Source organism: Carettochelys insculpta, chromosome 6 (genome assembly GCF_033958435.1).
Source record: "Carettochelys insculpta isolate YL-2023 chromosome 6, ASM3395843v1, whole genome shotgun sequence".
NCBI lineage: Eukaryota > Metazoa > Chordata > Testudines > Carettochelyidae > Carettochelys > Carettochelys insculpta.
In genome coordinates this window covers 49,042,583-49,064,606 of record NC_134142.1, presented here as the reverse complement: position 1 = coordinate 49,064,606, position 22,024 = coordinate 49,042,583, and the positions used below count along the sequence as shown (strand labels likewise).

Below are 22,024 nucleotides of genomic sequence, written 5' to 3'. Positions count from 1 at the left end.
AGAGTGGGGACTGGCTGGTTAAGCAGTAGTTCTGCAGAAAAAGACCTGAGGACTACAATAGATGAAAAGCTGAATATAAGAAGTCAACAGTGTACCCTTGTTGCCTAAAAAGTGAACAGCATATTGGGCTGCATTAGTAGGAGCACTGCAAGCAGATCTAGGGAAGTGATTATTCTCCTCTTTGCAACACTGGTGAGGCCATATCTGGAGTTTTGCCTCCAATTTTTGGGCCTCCACTATGGAAAAGATGTTGACAAATAGGAGGAAGCCCAGTGGTGGGTAACAAAAATGATTAGGTGCTGCAGTGATGACTTATCAGGAGAGGCCGAGGGAACTGGCCTTATTTAGTTTGCAGAAGAGAAGAGTGAAGGGGAATTTGATAGCTGCCTTCAAATACCTGAAGTGGGTGTTCCACAGAGGATGGAGTGAAGCTATTCTAAACAGTGGTAGATGACAGAACAAGGAGCTATAGCCTTAAGTTACAGTGGGAGAGCTCTAGGTTGGAATTCAGGGAAAAGTATTTCACTAGGAGGACAGAGAAGCACTGGAATTAGTTACTTAGGGAGGTGACGGAATCTTCATTCTTGGAAGTTTTTAAGGCCAACCTTGACAAAGCCCTGGCTGGGATGATTTCACTGGGATTGGTCCTGCTTCAAGCAGGGGGTGGACTAGATGACCTCCTGAGATCTCTTCCAACTCTAATGTTCTACGATTCTATGCTCACGGCAAAGATGAGGCAGGAGTTGTCTGTGGAGGCATCTTCAAGGCCTGTGCATCTGATGAAGTAAGTCTGTGCTCATGAAAGCTCATGCTCAAAACTTTTCTGTTAGTCTGTAAGGTGCCACAGGACCCTTCGTTGCTGTTCAAGGCCTGTGTGGCTGAAGATGGTGTGCAGATTCCCATAACAAAACACGAGTCCTAACAACAGCATGGGTGCAAAGATGTTTCCCCATACTAAATGCAGTCTGCCTTCAATCCCAGCAAAATTTTCCACACTCACAGTTCCCTTACAAACAACTTGTTCAGAAAGAACAAATGGAGCTCAGATTCCCCAGTTCCTCTCTTCCTTCTTCAGCAGGAGCAATTCATGTGTGAATCTTGCAGTGTGAGGGAGGATTTGGGAGACAGTGGCTGTAAGGAAATTGTTTGCTCTCCCTCCTCAAATACATAAACTGTAAGGACTGCCTGGTTATATAGTGGTTGTCCCAGCTTTTCAGGGTATAGAAACCAGGGAATCTGTCATGCAAAATGACACAGATTGTGCAAATGGCACACAGTTCCTTTCCCAGCCTTCTCTACTATGAATAGCTAGAGAAGGATAGGATCTGCTTTGTCCACACACCTCCAAAACAGGCCAGAAGTTCTCTTACAGGGATAGAGGTGGAGAAGACTTATTCTAGGCCCTTGATTAACTTTGCATTTTTGGGAGAGGCAAATACTTTCCCCTCCTCCACCCCGCAACACACTCTGGATGTCTTTGAAGCCTGGGCCTTTCTACCCATTGGTCTTGCATCTAAGCAAGACATTGGCTGCTGTCACCTTTCATTTGCTGCTGCTTGAGGATCTATTTAATGGAAAATACAGATACATCCTCTTCTAACATCATGAGCAAAACAAAGCGAGCAGTCCTGTTGCACTTTAAAGACTAACAATATTATTTATTAGGTAATGAGCTTTCATGGGAAAGACCAACTTCTTCAGATTCTGGAGCAGAACTGAGAGAAAACTGAGGAATCATATAAATATAAAATGTAAAGGGCTCATTCCCCAACAAATAATAGTATTAGTCTCTAAGGTGCTACAGGACTGCTTGCTTTGTTTTGTGAAGCTACGGGTTAATATAGTTATTCCTCTGAGATTATCATCACAGGGTGAGAGATTTATTTCTGCAACCAAAAAGGATAAAGGATGTATAGAGGGGAGGAAACCTGACATGGCATAATGGTTTCTGGAAGCAACAACAGGTAATGAAATTTTAGTTAGGCAGTGTGACCTCAATCACAGCATACACATGCTAATGAGATAAGGGATTGTATCTTCCTGAACCATTTCCTTCTGACTTCCACCTTCAGGAAAATCAAGCTATGTCTTTATCAGGCCTAACACCTCTTCCCCAACTAAAAACAGAAGGAAATAGTTTCTACCTGGCTGTAGAGGAGAAACACTTCACAGCTGATTTTCTCTCATACCAAATCAGAGAACAAATGAAGAAGCACCTCAAACCACCTGTCCCCATTCTCTGCTAAAGGAGAGACTGAAAAGGGGGCCACTTCTTTTCTTCTGATGAAGAAAATGGAAGTCTGTGAGCTTTGTTAAGGGCTGTGATCAAGAAGCCTTGAAAAAATTGTATGTAAATGGGCAAGATAAGACACAACATGAGAAAATTTTATATAAATAATCAAGATAAGATACAATGCGAGAAAATATTTTTATTGAATGAACATTCATCTTTTTATTTTAAATGGACTGCCTATTTGGGGTAAAACTAGGAAAAGCTTTCCCAAAAAGATTGCTTGTTGCCACTGCATACAGACATAGATGAATGTCCAACAATATTGCTGCCTTTAGTATTCCTGAGCAGAAAATGCCATGCACATCATTTGTTAGGAGTGGGGATAATGTTATTTCCAAGCTATCTGTTTGTTCACCCAGGTTTAAAGTTGCCTCATAAATGTGACAAAAATCCAAAGGAAATATCTTTTCCCTAATCAATCTGTGCTTATTTTCCCCTTTCTGCCTCCTTGCCTGTTCTCAAGTCCCTGAAAGACTAAATCAGTTTTTTTCTTCTATATGCTGCTTTCCCATCTGGAGTAACACCAGGAAGCTCTTTGCATGTAATTCAAAAGGAAGAAGCACTCAGTGCTTCCTGGAATGGATGGCCATTGCAAAGAGACAAGGAAAATATACCAGCCTAGAAGCTCCTGAAGGGCTAGGTTAAGGAGGAGCAGAAGGAGACAGAGCTGCAACATCTGGGTATAGACCTGTTCAGTGCTTTTTTCGGGGAGGGGGGGAGGGAGGTGCTGGAACTCAAGACTCAAACTTCCCCAAACCGTCCCTAGGCTTAACCACTTCCACTCCTGTGCAGCCTCAAACTGCTCCTGAAGCGTACCACTCCACGGCCCCTGCTCCCAGCTCTGAATCAATTTCCTCCCATTTCCCCAGGACCAGGTGCCCCCAGCCCACCCCACCCTTGTAAGTCAACCTGACTCACTGGAGCCAGGAAAGTGCAGGCAGCTCTGGGGCTGAGAAGCTGGCTGAGGCGGTGGGGGGGAGCACTGGCAGCTCTGGGGCTGGGGACCCTGCTGGAGCTGAGGCCAGGGAGCACAAGTGTGGTGGGGAGTGCCAGCAGCACTTCAGGAGCTGACAGGGGAGCACTGGGCTGTGAAGCCGGCAGGGTTTGGGGCTGCGGGAACACTGGTAGCACTGGGGCTACAGAACCGTCCAGGATGCATGGAAGCGCCAGCAGTGCCGGGGAGCCAATAGGGGATAGGGAAGTGCTGGCAGCACTGGGGCTGGGAACCCTGGCGGGGCTGAGGCCAGGAGGGCACCAGGGTGCGGGAGAGTGCCAGCAGCAGTGTAGGAACTGGCAGGGGCTGGAGGAGCACTGGCAGCAAAGCTGGCAAGGGCTGGGAGCAGGGGAGCCACCTGGGATATAGGGGAGCATCAGCAGCACCGCGGGAGCCAGCAGGGGTTGGTGTAGTGCCAGCAGTGATGGGGCCAGGGAGCCCTGCCACCCTGGATCATTTGCTCAGCCTTGTCCTCTCCCACTCCCTTCCTGCCGCAGGCTGAGAGGGACCCCTTGGCCCCATGCCCTCAGGCAACCTGATCCTGAAAGCACCCACTAGTCACCCTGGCCACCTCCATCTGGCCCCACCCCAGTGCTTGGCACTGACTCAGCCACTAGAGTGTGCTTGACTGCTCTGAAACCTGTGTCCCCCAGTGCCACGCGTCAGCCTTGCCCTCCAGTTTGAATCTTAGCCGCAAGCTAATCACAGAAAGCTCACGGGGCCTTCCCTGCCCCTCATTGGTTCTGCTTTCTCGTGTAGAAAGGGCACACTGAAGCTGACCACCAGGATGCCATCTTTGTTAAGGGCACAGCTTCCTCAGCTCTGCACCACCTTGCCGCGCCCTTGTTATGGCCCTGAAAATAGAGGCACTGGGAAAAAACGGTGCTAGAACACTGTTCCATGGTGTTCCAGCAGAAAAAAAGCCCTGGATCTGTTATAGTTATTGGAATACCTTCACACACTAACCATACGTAAAACATTTTCATAATGTATATTTGGGCCGCTAAGAGGCTTAACCCATTGAGTTCTTCTTGGTTTCAGAATTTTGAAGATTTTCACATGAACCTGAAGTTCTTCTCTTGATACTTGACCCTAGGTTTGTGACAGTTTTGCAGACTATGAAAAACTGGTTACAAACATAGCTCAAGTTACAGATTTGTAACCCGGATGCCTCTAGGTGAACATAATGTGGTTTTCAGGTTTCCTTACCCAAGATGTACACAGGACTAACATTCATGCCTGAATCTCACCCTCCTCATGCTGCCTCTATTTCTTTAGAATGTTTTGTCAACAATGCAACTTTTCCACTGCAAACATCAAAACTCCCCTGCTTCCACTGGGAGGAGAATCTTCTGAAATGACAATGCAAAGAGGACAGAAACTGGAAGAGTTTAGAAATGCAAACACGGCCCTAGTTGGAAAAAATGGCTTCTTCCATTACCTCCTTTTTACCCCCAAAATAATTCAGCAACCTTTATCTGAAGCCAGGGTAGCGTACAAATCAGTGTGTATTGAAAACAAATTCTAAAAATCTTTTAATACAAAAATGAATTCTTATTAATACTTTTTATCACACTCAGAAAAAAATAAGGGTTACGAACACGTTTCATACTTTAGTAGCAGTTACATTTATATCCTACACCATTTTTTTAAAGTTACCTTTTTATAATTGCAAACTAGTTGAGCCTTTATATAGCAGCATCTCAACAATAATGGACACTTTTAAAACAGATTATTGCCAAAAGTGCATTCTTTATTCCATGGAGATGCTGTAATAGATACCAGCATTTTAGTAATGATAAAAGCAATCTATAAGCTATCATCTCCTTTAGAATAACTTAATCTTCATATTGTTTTATATGTCTGGAATTTTAATAATGTTTTTAATTTAGAATAAGTATATTACATGTTACTAATTACATGTGAATATGAACTATGTATCAGGGCAGTGAACTGTCTTTAAGCTAAATATATTTAAAAGTACATAACACAGCATAAGACGTAGCACAAATAAATTAAAGAATGTCATACAGAGATAATAACAGCTTTCATAGACTAAGCCTAAGAGAAGCATCAATTCTAGATTCATTGCTGTGTTTTATTTCACATATTGTTCTTCAGGAGGTAAGTTTGGAGAGCGCTGCTTTTAGTCCTAAAAATGTTGTTTTGGTTTTAATTGTTTGCAAATTATTTTAGTACACTTGTCCACAAGTGTCTTATTAAATGTCAGTGATCTGATTGAATTAAAACTAAGCTCATCACACTTAGTTGATTTTTATATGTATATCTTTGGGGAGAAAATGTTCAGCATTAGAAATCTGGATTACTGTTTTTTAGGAAATGTGAACAGTTTCTAAACTTGTCAGGGATATACTACACTGATCAGAGAGACTCCTAGAGCAAAATGTTCAGCATAGCAATGTAGTGGCCTCTGTTGCTATTAACTGTATGGTTTTAAAATAAAGGAAACCAGTTCAGTTTTTTTGAAAGAAGTCATAATCTACTTTAAACTGTCATTCCACGTTTCTGGCTTGCAATTAGATGGTATTTCCAAAATGTCAATCCCTGATTCTGTTGTGTCCATCTTTGTAATAAAATGTGACAGCAAAGATATTATATCAATACTTTTTCCATAATTAGCATTAAAGATCTCACAAGGGTTAATCAGAAAAGTTGTACAAAGGTTTTTCAATGAATGGGCCTGCAGGCAGCATTACGCCTTTAAGATGTTTTAATATAGCCAAGGCTGATGACGACCAGGAGACAAATCTATGAGCAAACCCTTTTGGAGAGAATAGTTTTGTGGTATATGATGTATGTTACATAAATGAGCTTATTAGGACTCTCATCTATTTTATTATTGGTGCCCAATTTAATAGAGGCATTTAAAAAACAATATTTCAGCCTGACTCCTTGAAATGAAGAAGATACATTGATATAATTGAGAGCAAATGATTGCATGTTTTGCCATTTAATCATGTCATTTTTCAATTGCTGTTTTTTACACTTCACTGCTTACTTATAGAATATTTAGCTTCGATATAGATTAAGTCCCACCATTTGCAACTAAGCAGAGATCCTCCATTCGGTGACATTTTCTTTTAACCTAGAAATCAGTTAAAACACCCATGTTTGCCAGTATTTTCTTTAAAAGATGACATGTCATCATTCACTTCCAGACCATAGCATCTGACTTTTTTATTTTGAGGAATTACTTACCTCTGCTTGTCTTTTTCATTCACTAATAGAAATTCTTATTTTCAATATTCATGCAGTATGTACATAGTTAATTTTAAAACACAAACTGCAGTACAGCCAATAGTAGGTGTCACCTGGCAGACAAGCAGTGTCAGCTCATGCAAAGCTTTGAAAACAAGGTAGTTTACAAAACATTCTGTTGAAACAATGTCATAATTCCAACTTCCTGCTTTTCATTATTAGTGATATTTGCATAAAAATAAAGGGCCTGACTTCTCATAGCGTTTTTCGAGACTTGTGCCAACTCTGTTGAAATCCATGGCAATACATGGGCCTATAGCAGACATAAAGTGGTAAGATTGGCTCACACCCTTTGTTTTGGAGAGTTCATCTGTTCCCATTGTTGGTTCTCCACTTGAAAACATGACCCACCAGTGTTATCATTATGTTGTGAGGACCAGCAACCACTAGAGTTCAGGTTGCATAACAGCTTCCATTTTCAAATTTTTCATCTAAACTATGTTAGCTCAGCCTATTGCTGAGTGTTGATTTAAAATAAATAAGTAAATAATAAATAAATGATCTGAGTAAGAACAGTTCAGTCATTTTCCCTGATTACACTAGATAGGAAACAAAATAAAGGCAGATATAAAGACTTTTTGCATTAGGCGAGATGACTGGCAAAAATTAGGTAGAAGTTTCCATTTTGGGATGGTTATTCCATAATTGTCCTCACTGTATTCTTACACCTTCTTCTGATGCATCCAATACTGCCCATTTCCAGAACCAGAATACATTATCTGAAAGAACACTAGACTAGCTATAGCAATTCCTCTGTATCTAAAAGTCCAGAGAGAGTGAAGTTATATAAGTTAGCATCCTTTAAATAGCTTTCCTGGCTCCAAAGACCCTGGGGCCACATCTAAACTAGCCAATGCATTTGAAAGTAACTTCGAAAGAAGGCCTTCTTTCGAAATTTCCCACAGAGCATCTACACACAAACTGAGATCTTTCAAAATTAACTTCAAAAGAACGGAGCCATTCTATCGAAGTCAGTCCTCCATTCCCATGGTGGGAGGAGTGCCCCCTTTCGAAAGACTCTTTCGAAATGCACCAAGTATAGATGCTCTGCAGATGGCTCTTTTGAAAGAGGGAGTCCTCCATGGCGCTGATCAGCTGGAGGGTAGCGGTGCCACTAACAGCACAAGCGGAGCTCTATGTCTCTGATGTCTGCCTGCATTTAAAGATGCAGGTTCCCACATTCCCCCAGGCAGGAAGCTGGGAGCATGCGGGCGGCAAGAAGCTCATGCTGCTGTACAGCCCGCTGCCAGCCGTGATGCTCCAGCCAGCCCACCAGCCTCCCAGGCCCTATGGCTAGTCAGCTGACCCCCACCCACCCACCCACCAGGGCCCCCCCAAGGAGACCAGGCAGCCTTCCCAGGAGGCAAGCAAGCCCCGACATGCCAGGCCCCCTCCTGAACAGAGGCTGAGCTCTGGGGCCTCCTCTCCCTATGGGAAGATGAGGAGGTCCCCCATGAGACAGGGGGCCGATGCTGCAACGTTGTGTCCTTTGAGCAGTTTTCCAAGGGCCTCATCAGCCAGGGCCACCCCACTCTCACCTCAGACCTGGTGAGATCCAAAGTTAAAGAACTCAGGCAGGGCTACTGCAAGGCCCGGGACACAGCCAGTTGGTTGGGGGCAGTGCCCACCAGCTGCCCTTACTTTAAAGAATTGGAGTGCCTCCTCGAGCCCAAGCATGCGGGACCCCTGGCCATCGTGCTCAACACAGCTGAGCCAGAGACCAAGCCAAAGATGGCGATGGAGGGCGAGGACAGCCCACGTCTGGCGGCAAGCACCAGGTGCCAGCAGATGGTGCACAGACTGGAAAGCGTAAGCGATGATGAGGGCTCAAACAAGGGGGTTCTCATCACTGATGTCCCATCTGGGCCATCGAGGTGGGCCGCCTCCACCCATGCCTTACTTGAGTTCCTGGAGGGACCCACAGGTAGGTGTGGTGCATGCTGGTTGCCCCACGGTGCAGGGAGGGGGCGCTTAATGCCACCCCAGGCAGCCACAGCCCACTCACATGGCCACCAGCCCTGGTGCACATAGAACCCAGACAGCCACACTGCCCAGGCCCCAGGGAGCCAACATGCAGCACTCAGCACCACGCAGACAAGACAGCACCATGGGCTATATGGCCATGGAGGAACCAATGGAGGTGGAGGGGAGGGGTGGGGACATGGGTGATCGCAGAGGACTAATGGCCCATTCCTCTCTCCCCTTCTGTCTCCACAGCTCCGGCAGATGGATGAGCCCCATCCACAGCCCTGGGAGCCTGGCCTCCGAGGGGGAGTGAGTGGCCAGGGCCAGCTAGGAGAAGGCAGCTCCCTCCCCCCGCCCGCTCCTATGTGCCAACCCTGGTGGGGCTGTAGTAATTGCAGCCCAGCCATGCTCCTACCTACCTGTGCTCCCAAACCCAGCCCAGCCCTGATGGGGCTCCTGGACATGGGTGTCAGGCAATCCCTCAACCCCTGTTGAGGGGTAAGGCCACCTGCCCCAACCCCCGGCCCTCCCAGGGCATTGCAATCTGCCTGCCCTGGGCCTCACCTCCCCTGTACATAATTCCCCCCAGCCCTCAGTTCTCCAACCCATTTGTATATAGTTCCCCCCTGAGTCCCCAGTTTGCAGGTCCCCCAACCCATCTGTACATAGTTCCCATGGTTATGCAGAGGCACAGACAGTTGTAAAGTGCTCAGTAAACTGTTTATTGCCATTTAACCCTGCGTCCCCTGTGCATGTGTGGGGGTGGTCGTGGTGGGGGGGTGCATGGGGTGGTGGGGTGTATGTGTGTGCATGGGGGGGTCAATACAGTCCCCTGGCAGAAGGCCTCCTGTACCCACACCCCATCCTGCTAGGCCTCATGGCACAGGGAGGCAGGCAGCTGTTCATATCCGCCCCCTGCCTCAGCAGCCTACCCCTGCACAAATGGCTCTCGCTGGGCTTCCACCAAGTTGTTCAGGGTGCAGCATGCCCCATCCACCGATGGGACATTGGGGAGGCCCACCTCCAGCCTGGTGAGGAGGCATCTGAACTGCCCCTTCAAGCAGCCGAATGCCTGCTCTACCGTATTGCGGGCCCGGTTGAGCCGCTCATTTAAAACATTCTGGGTAGGCTGGGTGCGAGCCATGCATGGCCTCGTGAGCCAGGCCTGCAAGGGGTAGGCCGCCTCCACCACAATGCAGGGCAGCATTGTGGTGTCCCCGACGGGGAGCTCCCACTGGGGGATGTAGTTCCCCTCGGCCACCCAGCAGCCCAACCCCGAGTTCTGGAACAGCTTGGCCTCATGGGCACAGCTGGACCAGCCCACGCAGATGTCCTAGAATTGTCCCTTTGCATCCACAAGTGCCTGCAGGACCATGGAGTGGTATTCACATAGGTCCAGCCACTGTGCTCCAGGACCTGGATAGCAATGTGTGTGCTGTCCAGCACCCAGAAGCAGTTTGGGAAGCCCAACTCCTCAAAGCCCCAGATGGTGTCATCCAGGTCCCTGATACAGATCAGCCGCTGCAGACGGACATTGTTGATGGCCCAGATGACTGCAGGGCACAGGGGGAAACACGCTTGTGAGTGTGGGGTGGGGAGCAGCGTGGCTGGCCATCAGTGCTGCCCTGTTCCCACCCCTATCCTTTGTGGGCCATGCATCCCCAGGGCACTGTCCTTCTGCCCCCTGTGTGCACATCCATCTCTGTCGCCTCCATCATCCCTAGCAGGGGATGGCCCCCAAGTTCCCAATGGTGCCCCATGCCCAGGAGCCTCCAACCCTCTGCCTCCTGCCTGAAGTGGGGGTGTGATCTGGGCATGGCTTACCTTGTTCAGGACGGCCCCCTACAGTGGCCCTACCCGCCACAAATTGGTAGCCAACACATCGGTGACTGTCTGGGGTGGCCAGTTTCCACAGGGTGATTGCTACCTTTTTCTGGAGTGGGAGCACTGGTCTCATCTGGGTGTTGCAGTGCTGGAGGCCTGGGGTGAACCAGTGGCACAGCTCCAGGAATGTCCCCTTCATCATCCTGAAGTTCTGCAGCCACCGGTCATCACTCCAGTCCTCCAGCACCAGCTGGTCCCACCAGATGCTTTTTGTAGGAAATCACCACAAGGGGCAGATAGCCCAGGGGACCAGGTGGGGGTGTCACACCCTGAGGATGGCCTCCAGCAGTTTGGCCACCAGCGTGGCCACCTGGAACCACTGTAGCATTGTGGCCAGCACCGCAGCCAGTGTGCTAGCCATGGCTTTGATGATGGGGGGGAGCTGATCGGGGTCCATGGCCGAGCCTGGGGTGCCTTCTCTACTTTTTCGCCCTCTGCAGGCCTGGGGACAGCTAGCCAGCCCTCAGAGTGTGCAGGCCAAGCCTCCTCGGAGGTTGTGGGGGCGGGGCTTTAAAGGGATGGTTGGTGACAGCCCTGGAAGGGCTTGGTAACCATGCAACCCTGCCTGCAGTGTTTCCTGGCCCTGTACTTTCAAAAGGGTGCCCTGGGATGTGTGGAATCTCTCTTTCAAAAGTGAAGTGCGGCCTTTTGAATGGGCAGGTCAGACCTTCAATCCCCATTTGCCTGTGTAGATACTCCTTTTCAAAAGGCCGTCTTTTGATGTTTATTTTCTAAAGCTATCCTTTCAAAAGGGCATTGTAGTGTAGACACAGCCTGGGTGTGTTCAGCTAAACTGGGCCTGGAACTTTCTGAGAGTTCTTTTTTGACACACTACAGTATTCATAAGTATGAAGTTAATCAAACTTTTAACAGGAAAGACAAAAATACATTAAGACCTCGTATAGAGAAATTTCAGTATTTGTGAAACGTATGAAAAACATGTAATTTGTTAGAAAAAGCATCTAAAATTTTGTATATGATAATTCAGATTCATGCTAGATAAGTACAGTTTTGTGATACTACTACAAGATAGGTGAAAGGCTAATTGAAAGAGTTATGCTCAAAAAAGAGTTATCAGTTATTGGTTGTAAAACTAACAGTCGTATTTTATCAAAACAAAAAATCAGTCAAGTAGCACTTTAAAGACTAACACAATAATTTATTAGGTGAGCTTTTGTGGGACAGACCCAGTTCTTCAGACCATAGCCAGACCAGAACAGACTCAATATTTAAGGCACAGAGAACCAAAAACAGTAATCCAGGTGGACAAATCAGAAAAAAAAGATCAAGGTGAGCAAAACAGAGACTAGTGGGATAGAAGGGGTGCGGGGGGCGGTCAAGAATTAGATTAAGCCAAATATGCAAACGAGCCCCTATAGTGACTCAGAAAATTCCCATTCTGGTTCAAACCACCTGTTAGTGTGCCGAATTTGAATAAAAAAGACAGTTCGGCAGTCTCCCTTTCAAGAGTGGTGTGAAAACTTTTCTTCAGTAACACACAAACTCTTAAGTCATTAACAGAATGGCCCACTCCATTAAAATGTTGACTAACCGTCTGATGGATCTCGAGAGGTTTTATGTCTGTTTTGTGCCCATTAACTCTTTGTCTAAGGGAGTTTGAAGTCTGTCCAATACACAAAGCATCTGGACATTGTTGGCACATGATGGCGTATATGATGTTAGTTGAGGAACATGAGAATGTGCCCGTGATTCTGTGAATAATCTGGTTAGGTCCAGTGATGGTATTTCCAGAGAAGATATGTGGACAAAGCTGGCAGCGGGCTTTGTTGCAAGGAAAGGTTCCAGGACTGGTATTCCTGCGGTATAGGCTGTGGCTGTTGGTGAGAATCCTCATAAGGTTGGGAGGTTGTCTGCAGGAGAGAACAGGCCTGTCACGTAGTGCCTTCTGCAGTGTGGCATCCTGATTAAGGATAGGTTGTTGGTCTTTAATAATTCGTTGCAGTGGTTTGAGTTGGGGGCTGCATGTGATGACCAGTGGTGTTCTGTTCTTGGCTTTTTTGGGCCTATCTTGGAGTAGCTGCTCTCTGGGTCCTCGTCTGGCCCTGTCGATTTGTTTTTTTTATTTCTCCTGGTGGGTAATTCAGGTTTATGAATATTTTGTAAAGATCTTGTAGTTTTTGGTGTCTGTCAGTTGCATCAGAGCAAATGTGATTGTACCTGAGGGCTTGACTGTAAACAATGAATCTGTTTATGTGTGCAGGATGGAAGCTAGAAGTTTGTAGGTAAGTATAGTGATCAGTGGGTTTCCGGTACAGTGTGGTGCCGATCAAGCCATCCTTGATTTGTACTGTAGTGTCCAGGAAATGTAATGTTTATTGGAGCATCAGAGGAGTCAGTTCTGGTTTTGGTGGTATTGAACATTTTTATGAATGACTTGGATAATGAAACAAAGAATATGTTGATAGCATTTGCAGATAAAAGCAAATGGTAAGGGGCTGTCGGGTCTATGGAGGACAAGAATAAAATTCAAAAGGACTTTTGCCAAACTGGAGAATTTGTCTGAAACTCAACAAGATGAAATTCAACAGAGGCAAGTGCTTCACCTAAGAAGGAAAAAAATCAAATGAACTACAAAATGAGAAATAACTAGCTATTATTGGACATGAAGAATACATACAAATTGAAAAATATTGCTTAGGCCTCAGTTCAGCAAGGAATGTAAACATGTACCTAATAATACCATTCAGTGTAAGAGGGTGCCTCACATGCTTTACCTTCAGCAGGTGTTTAAGTACTTTGTAGAATCCAGGACTTAGTAGCCACACACAAATGTTCTAACATGCTGTGAGAGAGTACCTGGTTCAGCCCCTTGTCCCTGAGCGCTCGGGGCTCTACGTTCTGCCTCGAAAATACTCTTGGTCTTTGAATTGGAAGCTGTCTTTGACATCATTCAGCAGTGGCCCTTCCAGATAATTTACAGTGTGGTATTGCTTAGCAAGTTGTGACCGGAGTGTGAGCCTGCCCTTTTCAGCTGTCAGGTTGACAGCCACAAAGTTCTAAAGAAGGTTATGCTCAGAGGAAAGAGATTCCCAGAGTTCTGCTGTGATCAACAGGAACTGCTACCCTAGGTAATGTGATTTAATAAACACTGCATTGCCTATATCTTTGCCAGACGCTTCTTTTTATATTGCAAAACATAATTTACCTTACTGGGACAATTCAGCCAAGATTGTCAGACACAGAAACCTAAAGCAAGTCTGCTAATTCTGTATAAGAGTACAGTAAAACCCCAACTAAGGTGGGGGTTGCATTCGTAACTCAAATTTTCACACAAGTCGGGGTGGGGAGCAAGGAACCAGGCTGCCACTTGGTTCCCAGCTCCACACCACTTGCGGGACCCAGGAAACTGAACATCCCCCAGGGCTCTTCAGTTTTCTGGCAGCCTCTCCTTACCTTCTCCCAGTGGTGCCACTATCAGGCTGATAGCCACACAGCTGGGGGAAGATAGGGAGAAGGGGCTTTTAGCCTGCGTATCTTTCCCCAGCTGTGAGAAGTTTGGTAAGCTGACAGCTGCAAAGTAGCTTCAAGTTGTGCTTATCTTCAGGTTAAAGTGAGTTAAGCACAACTTGAAGCCACGTATTTTGGGGGTTTACTGTATCTGCCTGATTTTCCAATCTTGTAAGTACTAGCAGTTCCCAACTGGAGTACTGGTATGTTCAGCACTTTTGAAAATCAGGAAGGTGCCTAAAAATGGACTTAGATTCATGCACTTTAGATTTCTAGATCTGAAAATCACGGTCCTCTTTGCTTTTCTTTTGTTAAAAGTCATGGGTGTTTTTGATTATGAGGTTTTTGTGGAAGCCAGTATCTCAAAATATAGAGTTATAACATTTAGGAATTTAAAATAAATTAATTGGTGAAAAATTGGAAATCAGAACTGTTAGTGCACTATCACTGTACTCAAAATTTTCACATGACGGCTCCAGTTCAAAAGTTACAAACATGAGACACTGTGAGATATCACATTGCAGATACAGGTAATGACCATTTAGCATGATAAACAACAGACTATAAATACCCCCTGTGGATTCACTGTAGCCTGCTGTTCCATGTAGGCTATGTCAATATTACAGAGATCTTTCGAAAGAAGCTCTTCCAGAAGATCTCTTCCGAAAGAGCTTCTTTTCAAAGAGTGCATCCACACACAAAAATAGCAAATCAAAAGGGTGATGTGCTCTTTCGAAACAGAGTGTCCACACAGCCCCCGCTCTTTCAAAAGAACGGGCCAGGGAGCTAAAATGAAGACTGAAGGGCCCTGAGGAATTTCTACACACATTAGCCGTGTCTACACGTGCACACTACTTCGAAGTAGCGGCACTTACTTCGAAATAGTGCCCGTCACGGCTACATGTGGCGAGCGCTATTTCGAAGTTGAAATCGACCTTAGGCAGCGAGACGTCGAAGCCGCTAACCCCATGAGGGGATGGGAATAGCGCTCTACTTCGACGTTCAACGTCGAAGTAGGGCACGTGTAGACGATCCGCGTCCTGCAACATCGAAATAGTGGCGTCCGCCATGGCAGCCATCAGCTGAGGGGTTGAGAGATGCTCTCTCTCCAGCCCCTGCGGGGCTCTATGGTCACCGTGTGCAGCAGCCCTTAGCCCAGGGCTTCTGGCTGCTGCTGCGGCAGCTGGGGATCCATGCTGCATGCACAGGGTCTGCAACCAGTTGTCAGCTCTGTGGATCTTGTGTTGTATAGTGCAACTGTGTCTGGGAGGGGCCCTTTAAGGGAGCAGCTTGCTGTTGAGTCTGCCCTGTGACCCTGTCTGCAGCTGTTCCTGGCACCCTTATTTCGATGTGTGCTACTTTGGCGTGTAGACGTTCCCTCGCAGCGCCTATTTCGATGTGGTGCTGCCCAGCGTCGAAGTTGAACGTCGACGTTGCCAGCCCTGGAGGATGTGTAAAGGTTATTCATCGAAATAAGCTATTTCGATGTAGCGTGCACGTGTAGACGTAACCATTTTCTTTCAAAAAAAACTTTGGAAAGGGGGCACTCTCCCTGCAAGGGGAAAGGAAGAGTGATTTCAAAAGGAGCTCCACAGTCTCTCGATTTACTTTCAAAAGAATACTTTTTGTGTGTAGACGTTCCATGGACTCTTTTGAAAGGACCCCCTTCTTTCGAAAAATCTTTCAAAAGAACTTGCTAGTGTAGACCCAGCCATACTGTTTGTTTGCCTTTACCTGATTTCTTCTAGCTTTACAAAAGTAATTCTTGTCATTGTTAGAATTGTGAGTTTCATCTTTTTTAATATTAATCATAACATCTAACAAAGTTAAAACAAAACTACCATGGTTGAATTGTATTGCCACACCAATATAAATCAAGAATCGCATTTCTGAAGTTAATGCTGGTGGCAAACTGATGTACATGACTGATGAAGTTAGTCCTGTTATAGCCTTCAGATAATACACAATAATAATATTATAATCCACATATTTTGGTTTATGAATGGTAAATACCTCATATTATATGGGATTGTAACAAAAGTGTAATAGCATCCAGCATTGTAGAGTTAACAGTTTGAGGCCAGATTCTCAGCTTCAGTTGTATTCAGACTTTCACCAGTTTAACTGAGAGCTGTATCTAGCTCATAAAAACCACCAGAATGCTGAATTTCCTTGCTTTTGCGGTGTTAGACAAAACCTTCAACTCTATTTGTACCTAGATTTTTTTTCTGGTGTAATATTAGGCTAATGAACAGCATCAGAAAGGAAATTTATCAGACATATGATTACATCAAGAGCTGTATAGATATATAGTAATGATCCCTAGGAAAATAAATAAGGGCAAGTTCAGGAAACTTAAGTGAAAATGCAGTGCTGGTCTAAATTGAATAATAAAATTCCTAGTCATATTTTGCCATAAATAGTGGTTTGGGAATTTGTCACTCACCTTATTTAAAATTCAGAAATATTAAAGGTACAGAGTTCTCTCATTACAGAAATAATGGAATTCCAGCTATTACAGAGTTAGGGTAATTTAAATAGCTATAGAATGCATTATATCAATAAGTGGAACATCTGTATAAAATGTCCACCTGCTGATATACTACTCAGTGTACTTTACAATGAAATGCAGTTAATCATTTTAAGATGTCTTCTAATGAAGCCTTATCAGGATTAACATTTTGAACACAAATACTTTTAGGCATTAAAAATCATGCTGTAAATGAGATTGCATTGTCTTGTTTACCCTTGTTGATTAATAAGCAATCTGTTAACTGTTAGAACAGTCAAATTGTGCCAGTCGATTAGTAATTCAGGGATGTTTGTGGATATAAGCATCATTTCTTTTGAAGGTTTTGAATTAAAAAATCACTTGCATGCTTTCAATAGGCCACAGAAAGAGATAAACTCCTAGAATTGTATACCACTGTTTTCCTCAGGTTCTTCAGCTTGTGGTCATTGACCAAGCACAAAAGTATAGTTTCCTTTTTAAAGCAATCTAATAATGCAGAAGTTTAATTGGTTTTTGAAAGAATATTCTTGTTTTGTTAATCAAGTTGGGAAGGGGAGGCCAACTTAATTATCAATATTTTTTTTGGCATTTGGCACTTGTGAACTGCTGTGAAAGTTGTGAGGAGTTTATTTTACTTCTGTAGGCCAGGAAGTGAAAAGTAACATGTCTGTTCCTTATGAGGGACCAAAATGCTCAATTGATAGTTGAGATTTTTTTTCATAATGGCTGATACTTTTATCCGTGACATCCTGCAGAGGGAAACAGATGTTGGCAAGTCACGATTAAAATTATCTGTCAAACTCCATGCATGAAATACATTATTACATACATTGCATAATGCCATGACTAGCACAAATGCCAGTAGGGAATTATGTATTGGACTCACAGCATGTCACGAAGGGGTACATGATCAAGTGCAAGGCTGAAGTACTCTTCCTCACAGATGCCCAGGCCCAGTGGTGCTAGACCAGTTTTTAAAGTGATGGTGCTGAGAGCCATTGACACAAACTTTAAATGCTGAAATTGTTTCAAGTTGGGATGCTGTCGGACCCATCACACACATTCCTACTTCCAGCACTTATGCCCAGGCCGTGTGCCCCCAACCCACGTATCAATTACTGTAAAAGGCATCATGAGTTACTGCAATCCTGATGTGATGTTGAGTGGCTGGTGGGATGGGATAGGTGTGGTGACTATAGCTCTTGAGTACCCCATACATAACCCCATACTGCAAAGTAGTCAACCTCCACCCTTCAGAATTGGGGCAACATGTTTATTAATTGCAGCATAGGGGGTGTGCTACTCGTACATTTACCATATGGGCTTTCCAGTGCAATTGTACTGTTTTCTTAAGTATACGCAACGTTTCCTGGCCTCAACAGCTATGGGTAGTAACAGGCTTGGTCCCTGGTTTGAACAAGGTGCAAATTGTGTTCTTCTGTTGCACTGGACCTTTCTGATAAACACTGTAGTTGCCATTAAATGTTTATAATTTTGAACATGATGTCATTATCAAGTATTTCTATTTTCATTTCAGAAAAAAAAATCCTCATTACAAGAAGCGTTTGTAAAGATTGTAGAGAGGACCATTGCACTTTCCTGCTGCACATTTTTCCTCAGGAATGTAACATATGGCCCATCATTTCTAATGGTTCTTCTAAGCAATATATTTTTCTTCATTTTGATTTTGTAGATCTGCATTGAATTAAACATTAAATTAAACTATGCCTTTTATGAGGCTAGTGTTTGTTTTTCCGGCAAGATTCTTTAAATCCATTTTAAAATCTCGAATGACTAGCTCTTGGCAGGATAGTTAATTTTCACAGACAGACCCCAGTGGAATGGAGGCTGGGGGCATTTGGGAGGGACTCTATATGTGCTGTAAAATGTTCAGCATCATTGAGATACTTAGCTACATGTGGCCTTAATTTGAAGAAGACTCCAAGTGGCTTTGCACCCTGATTTCTGTTATTATTCCTATTTGTGGGTGCATCACCAAGTTTTGATCAAGGAAATAATGAATGGAACACAGACATGTTATAAGAAGAAGACAGAACACTACAAAATATAAGCTTAAGAGTTAATCTTATACATTTGTAGACTACACCCTGCTGACACCTGTCATTTCTGTGTCCTTCAGTCTTTGTGCTGTGAAATCAAACAGAGACGTCGTGGAGTAGCCTCTGTGTTGCGATTATGCCAGCACCTGCTGGATGACCAGGAGACCTGCAATCTGAATGCAGATCACCAGTCTATGCAGCTGATAATTGTAAACCTTGAAAGAAGGTGGGAAGCCATTGTCATGCAAGCTGTCCAGTGGCAAACCAGGCTGCAGAAGAAGTGGGAGAAAGTCCCGGTGAGTGACGTTTGCTGTAAAAAGATCTAGTATTGTTCCACTTGTCACATGGGAGACATTATTCCAGTGGATGGCAAACATATTTATTTTACTGAGGATTTTCTGACAGAAGATGCCATTCCTAACCTTTACGGTCAACAAATAAGCTTTGTTTTTCACGAAATAGTTCTGGATATGTACCTGCCTGATTAATCAGATAAACTCTTAGTACACAAGTTCTGTTTCCTGCTTTCTTAATCGCAAGGGATCTTGTCCGGTCAAGAACTGGCACATTTGATTCCTGATTAAATCAGTTCAAGTTGAGTTACTCAGCACCTAGCAGGATAGGGCCAGTAATGCTATTTTATTGAATATAATACTTCAGACAATTTCTGCACAATGTTGTAATGTTTTTATCACCATCCTATCACTAAGTGCATTCTTCATATCGAACAGTGTTTCCGAGCCTGTGCACCATGGCACACTGGTGTGCTATGAAATTTTGGAAAAGTTGCTTTTGTAAGGGAAAAAGAAACTTGTGTATATAAATTAGTGTTACAACCAAATTTAGTTAGTGATGGGGAAAGGAAAACAGCTGAACTTTTCTTTGGGAAAAACTGAATTAAGGTTCTATGAGCCCATCTCTGTTTCTTGGAATATTTGCTACTTGAGCCATCCATTAGGCAATTTGGGGATTTTTTTAAAATGTTTGTCTTCATGTTTTTAAATGATAGAGATAGCTCTAAGAAACCATTCTCTGTCTGTGGAGTTGGATTGGTTTGTTGAGTGAACTTGATATAGAGAAACCATTTGAAGCTTGGAGCTGCAACAGCACGAGCATGCAGTAGCTCTTGTCTTGTACCTTACAGCACGGAACAAATGCATTTCTAAAAATTCCTGATGCTTGGTTCCTGCAGGCTGCTGTAATTGGAGTAAAATCACCATAGCAAGGCTGGCCTGGGTTTCAAATACATTTCACTGAGATATGAGCTGCCACAAAAAGGCTGAATGGATATTTTTTCAGGCTTAAATTTACAGTTGCTGTAGTGAGTATAGCTGTTCTCTTGTGCCTGGAGCAGGAGTAAGGTGCAACTGTGAGAAATCCTGGAGGTTGCTGAACAGAGGTCTGAGTTTCTTCAGGGAGAGCACATTCTCTCTTCTTTCACGTGAACAGCTGCTGTGTGTAAGCTGTTTGCTGTGCGGAGCTGCCGTTACTCTAAATAAACCTCCATGCGCTAATTAGAGTTTGGCGCTGCTGTTGCAGCAGGAGCAAAGCGAGTCTTGTGGCTCTGTTTGGGATTGAAATCGATTGGGAGCTGAGGTAGAGAAACTGTACAAGGGCTGCGTGTTACTTGATGTCTGGATGCCACGGACCTTCACAAGCTGCACGCTGCTTTGTTCCCGCTTTGCCTGGGGGAAGCAGAACTTGTGTGCTAGACTGAATTGTGGGCAACCGGGTGGGGGGGTCATAACTTCCTCTCTGCAGAGAAAGGGCAGACATTAAGAACTATCAGGATGCTCATTTAATTTTCATTTACAGCAGTGTTTTGTTTTGGAGTCTCTTGTTGTAGATTTGTTGATATGATTGTATAAACAGAGCAGTTTCCACAGATTTCTGAGGTGGACAAAACCATTTGAATACTCAGCACTGAAGGATGAACCAATCTCTGCAGAATTCTCGGTTGTTGCTCTTCCCCAGCTTTGAGCTGGCGTGCTGTAGCTTTTCTTTTCACTCAGTTCCTGTGTAGTCATTTTTTGGGATGGTCCCAAGATTGCTTCCTCTGCTTCCCCATCTCTCTGCATTTGATGGTGTGCCAGTCTTGGCACATAAACAGTATCCCCTGGTAACAAGTCTTTATTTGAGGTTGCCCACAATATACTGTAATTTATGAAAACAAATGAGCTGTTTTATACCTCCGATGGCATCTGACTCTCTGACAGCAAATAAGACAGCTGATTATGTTGCCTTCCAGAGGTGCAGGAGTTGCTTGCATCTTTCATTCTCCTCTTAATTTATATACCAGATTTTTTCTTTACCTTTTTGCTCTTCCTTAATTATCCCCAGTTACTTCTCTTTTTGACTGCTTATCCCCTTCCAAAAGCCATATTAGAGTTAATTGCAAAGGGTTTGGAGATTTCTTTCAAATTTATTTTCTTCCTTGATGCCTTGAAAAAGAATTTATTGAATTTTTTATTATCATTCTATTATCACAAACCTAGATATGATGAAGAGATGTTAGTATGTAATGCAAACAGCAAACTCTGGCAAAAGATGACCTTCTCATGTGGCAGAAGTTGCATCTACTAAGTGGCATTAAAATGCAGAAATATTTGAAGGGGCAAAGAAGTTGGCTAGGTTAAAAAGAGGAAAGGTGAAACTGATTTAATTTAAAACAATAAATGATTTGTCAGTCATTTGGCTGAAGAATTTAACAGAGAAGACCTTGATGATTTAACAGGACTTTTTATCTGTGCTTTAGTTTCCCCATATATCAGATGAGAATAATTACTTCCTACCTCACAGCAATGTTGTGATTCTTAAGGCCATTAGTATTTTTTAAGTATTTGAGATCCTCGGATTTAGCTTAATCCAGATGGAAATACAATTGTAATAAGATCCAATTGAGTTCTGGTCCTCACAGCATCACCTCCTGTCTCTAACACCCATCTTTCAGTTAGTGCTGGAATAAGGTCCTATTTTTTTTAAATGAACCATATAGTGTTTATGAATAATTCAGAATGCGAGCTCTATTTATATATGATACATCACTGCCAGATTTCCCATGCTACTCTGCAAATGTGCCTCCTTCCAGTTCTGAAAGAGCCACTGCTTGGTATAAGAAAAGTTAGTCTACCATTTTTATTCAGTCCTTGGCCTCTGTAGTGAGACTGCCAAAAGCACTGCCGAATAGCACCAGTTATATGCTCTAATTTTTGAATAATTATAATTTTATAATAATTATAATATTTTCTTTTCTCTTTTTTTCTGGAGAACTCCTCTTTCAGTTCGTTACCACCCCACTTTTATTGTATTTCACAGTTCTGGTATGCTAACTCTTAGGCTGTGTCTACACTATAAGATACATTCAAATTCAGTTAGCTCGATACTACCACATGACTTTCTTCACTGTAAGTACCATTAGTTCGATTTTGGGAGCATTAATACAGAGATTACAATATTGTAGTTACCTGAAGGGTATAGTGTCAAGCTTGAATTCAGAAGTTCGATTAAAGGCCATTGTGGAAGTGCCACATCTTAAAATCAACTTTATTAGCCTCCAGAGGCGTCCTGTA

At 44.0% G+C, this 22,024-nt stretch overlaps 1 protein-coding gene across 1 annotated transcript in view; it reads left to right on the top strand.

Moving 5' to 3' along the window:
- AKAP6 (A-kinase anchoring protein 6) overlaps positions 1-22,024 on the top strand; it is a 260,386-nt gene that overhangs the window by 207,290 nt on the left and 31,072 nt on the right. The window contains exon 11 of the mRNA XM_074997551.1: positions 18,536-18,751. Coding sequence (XP_074853652.1) covers positions 18,536-18,751 — 216 coding nt within the window. The remainder of the gene's footprint in view (positions 1-18,535; positions 18,752-22,024) is intronic.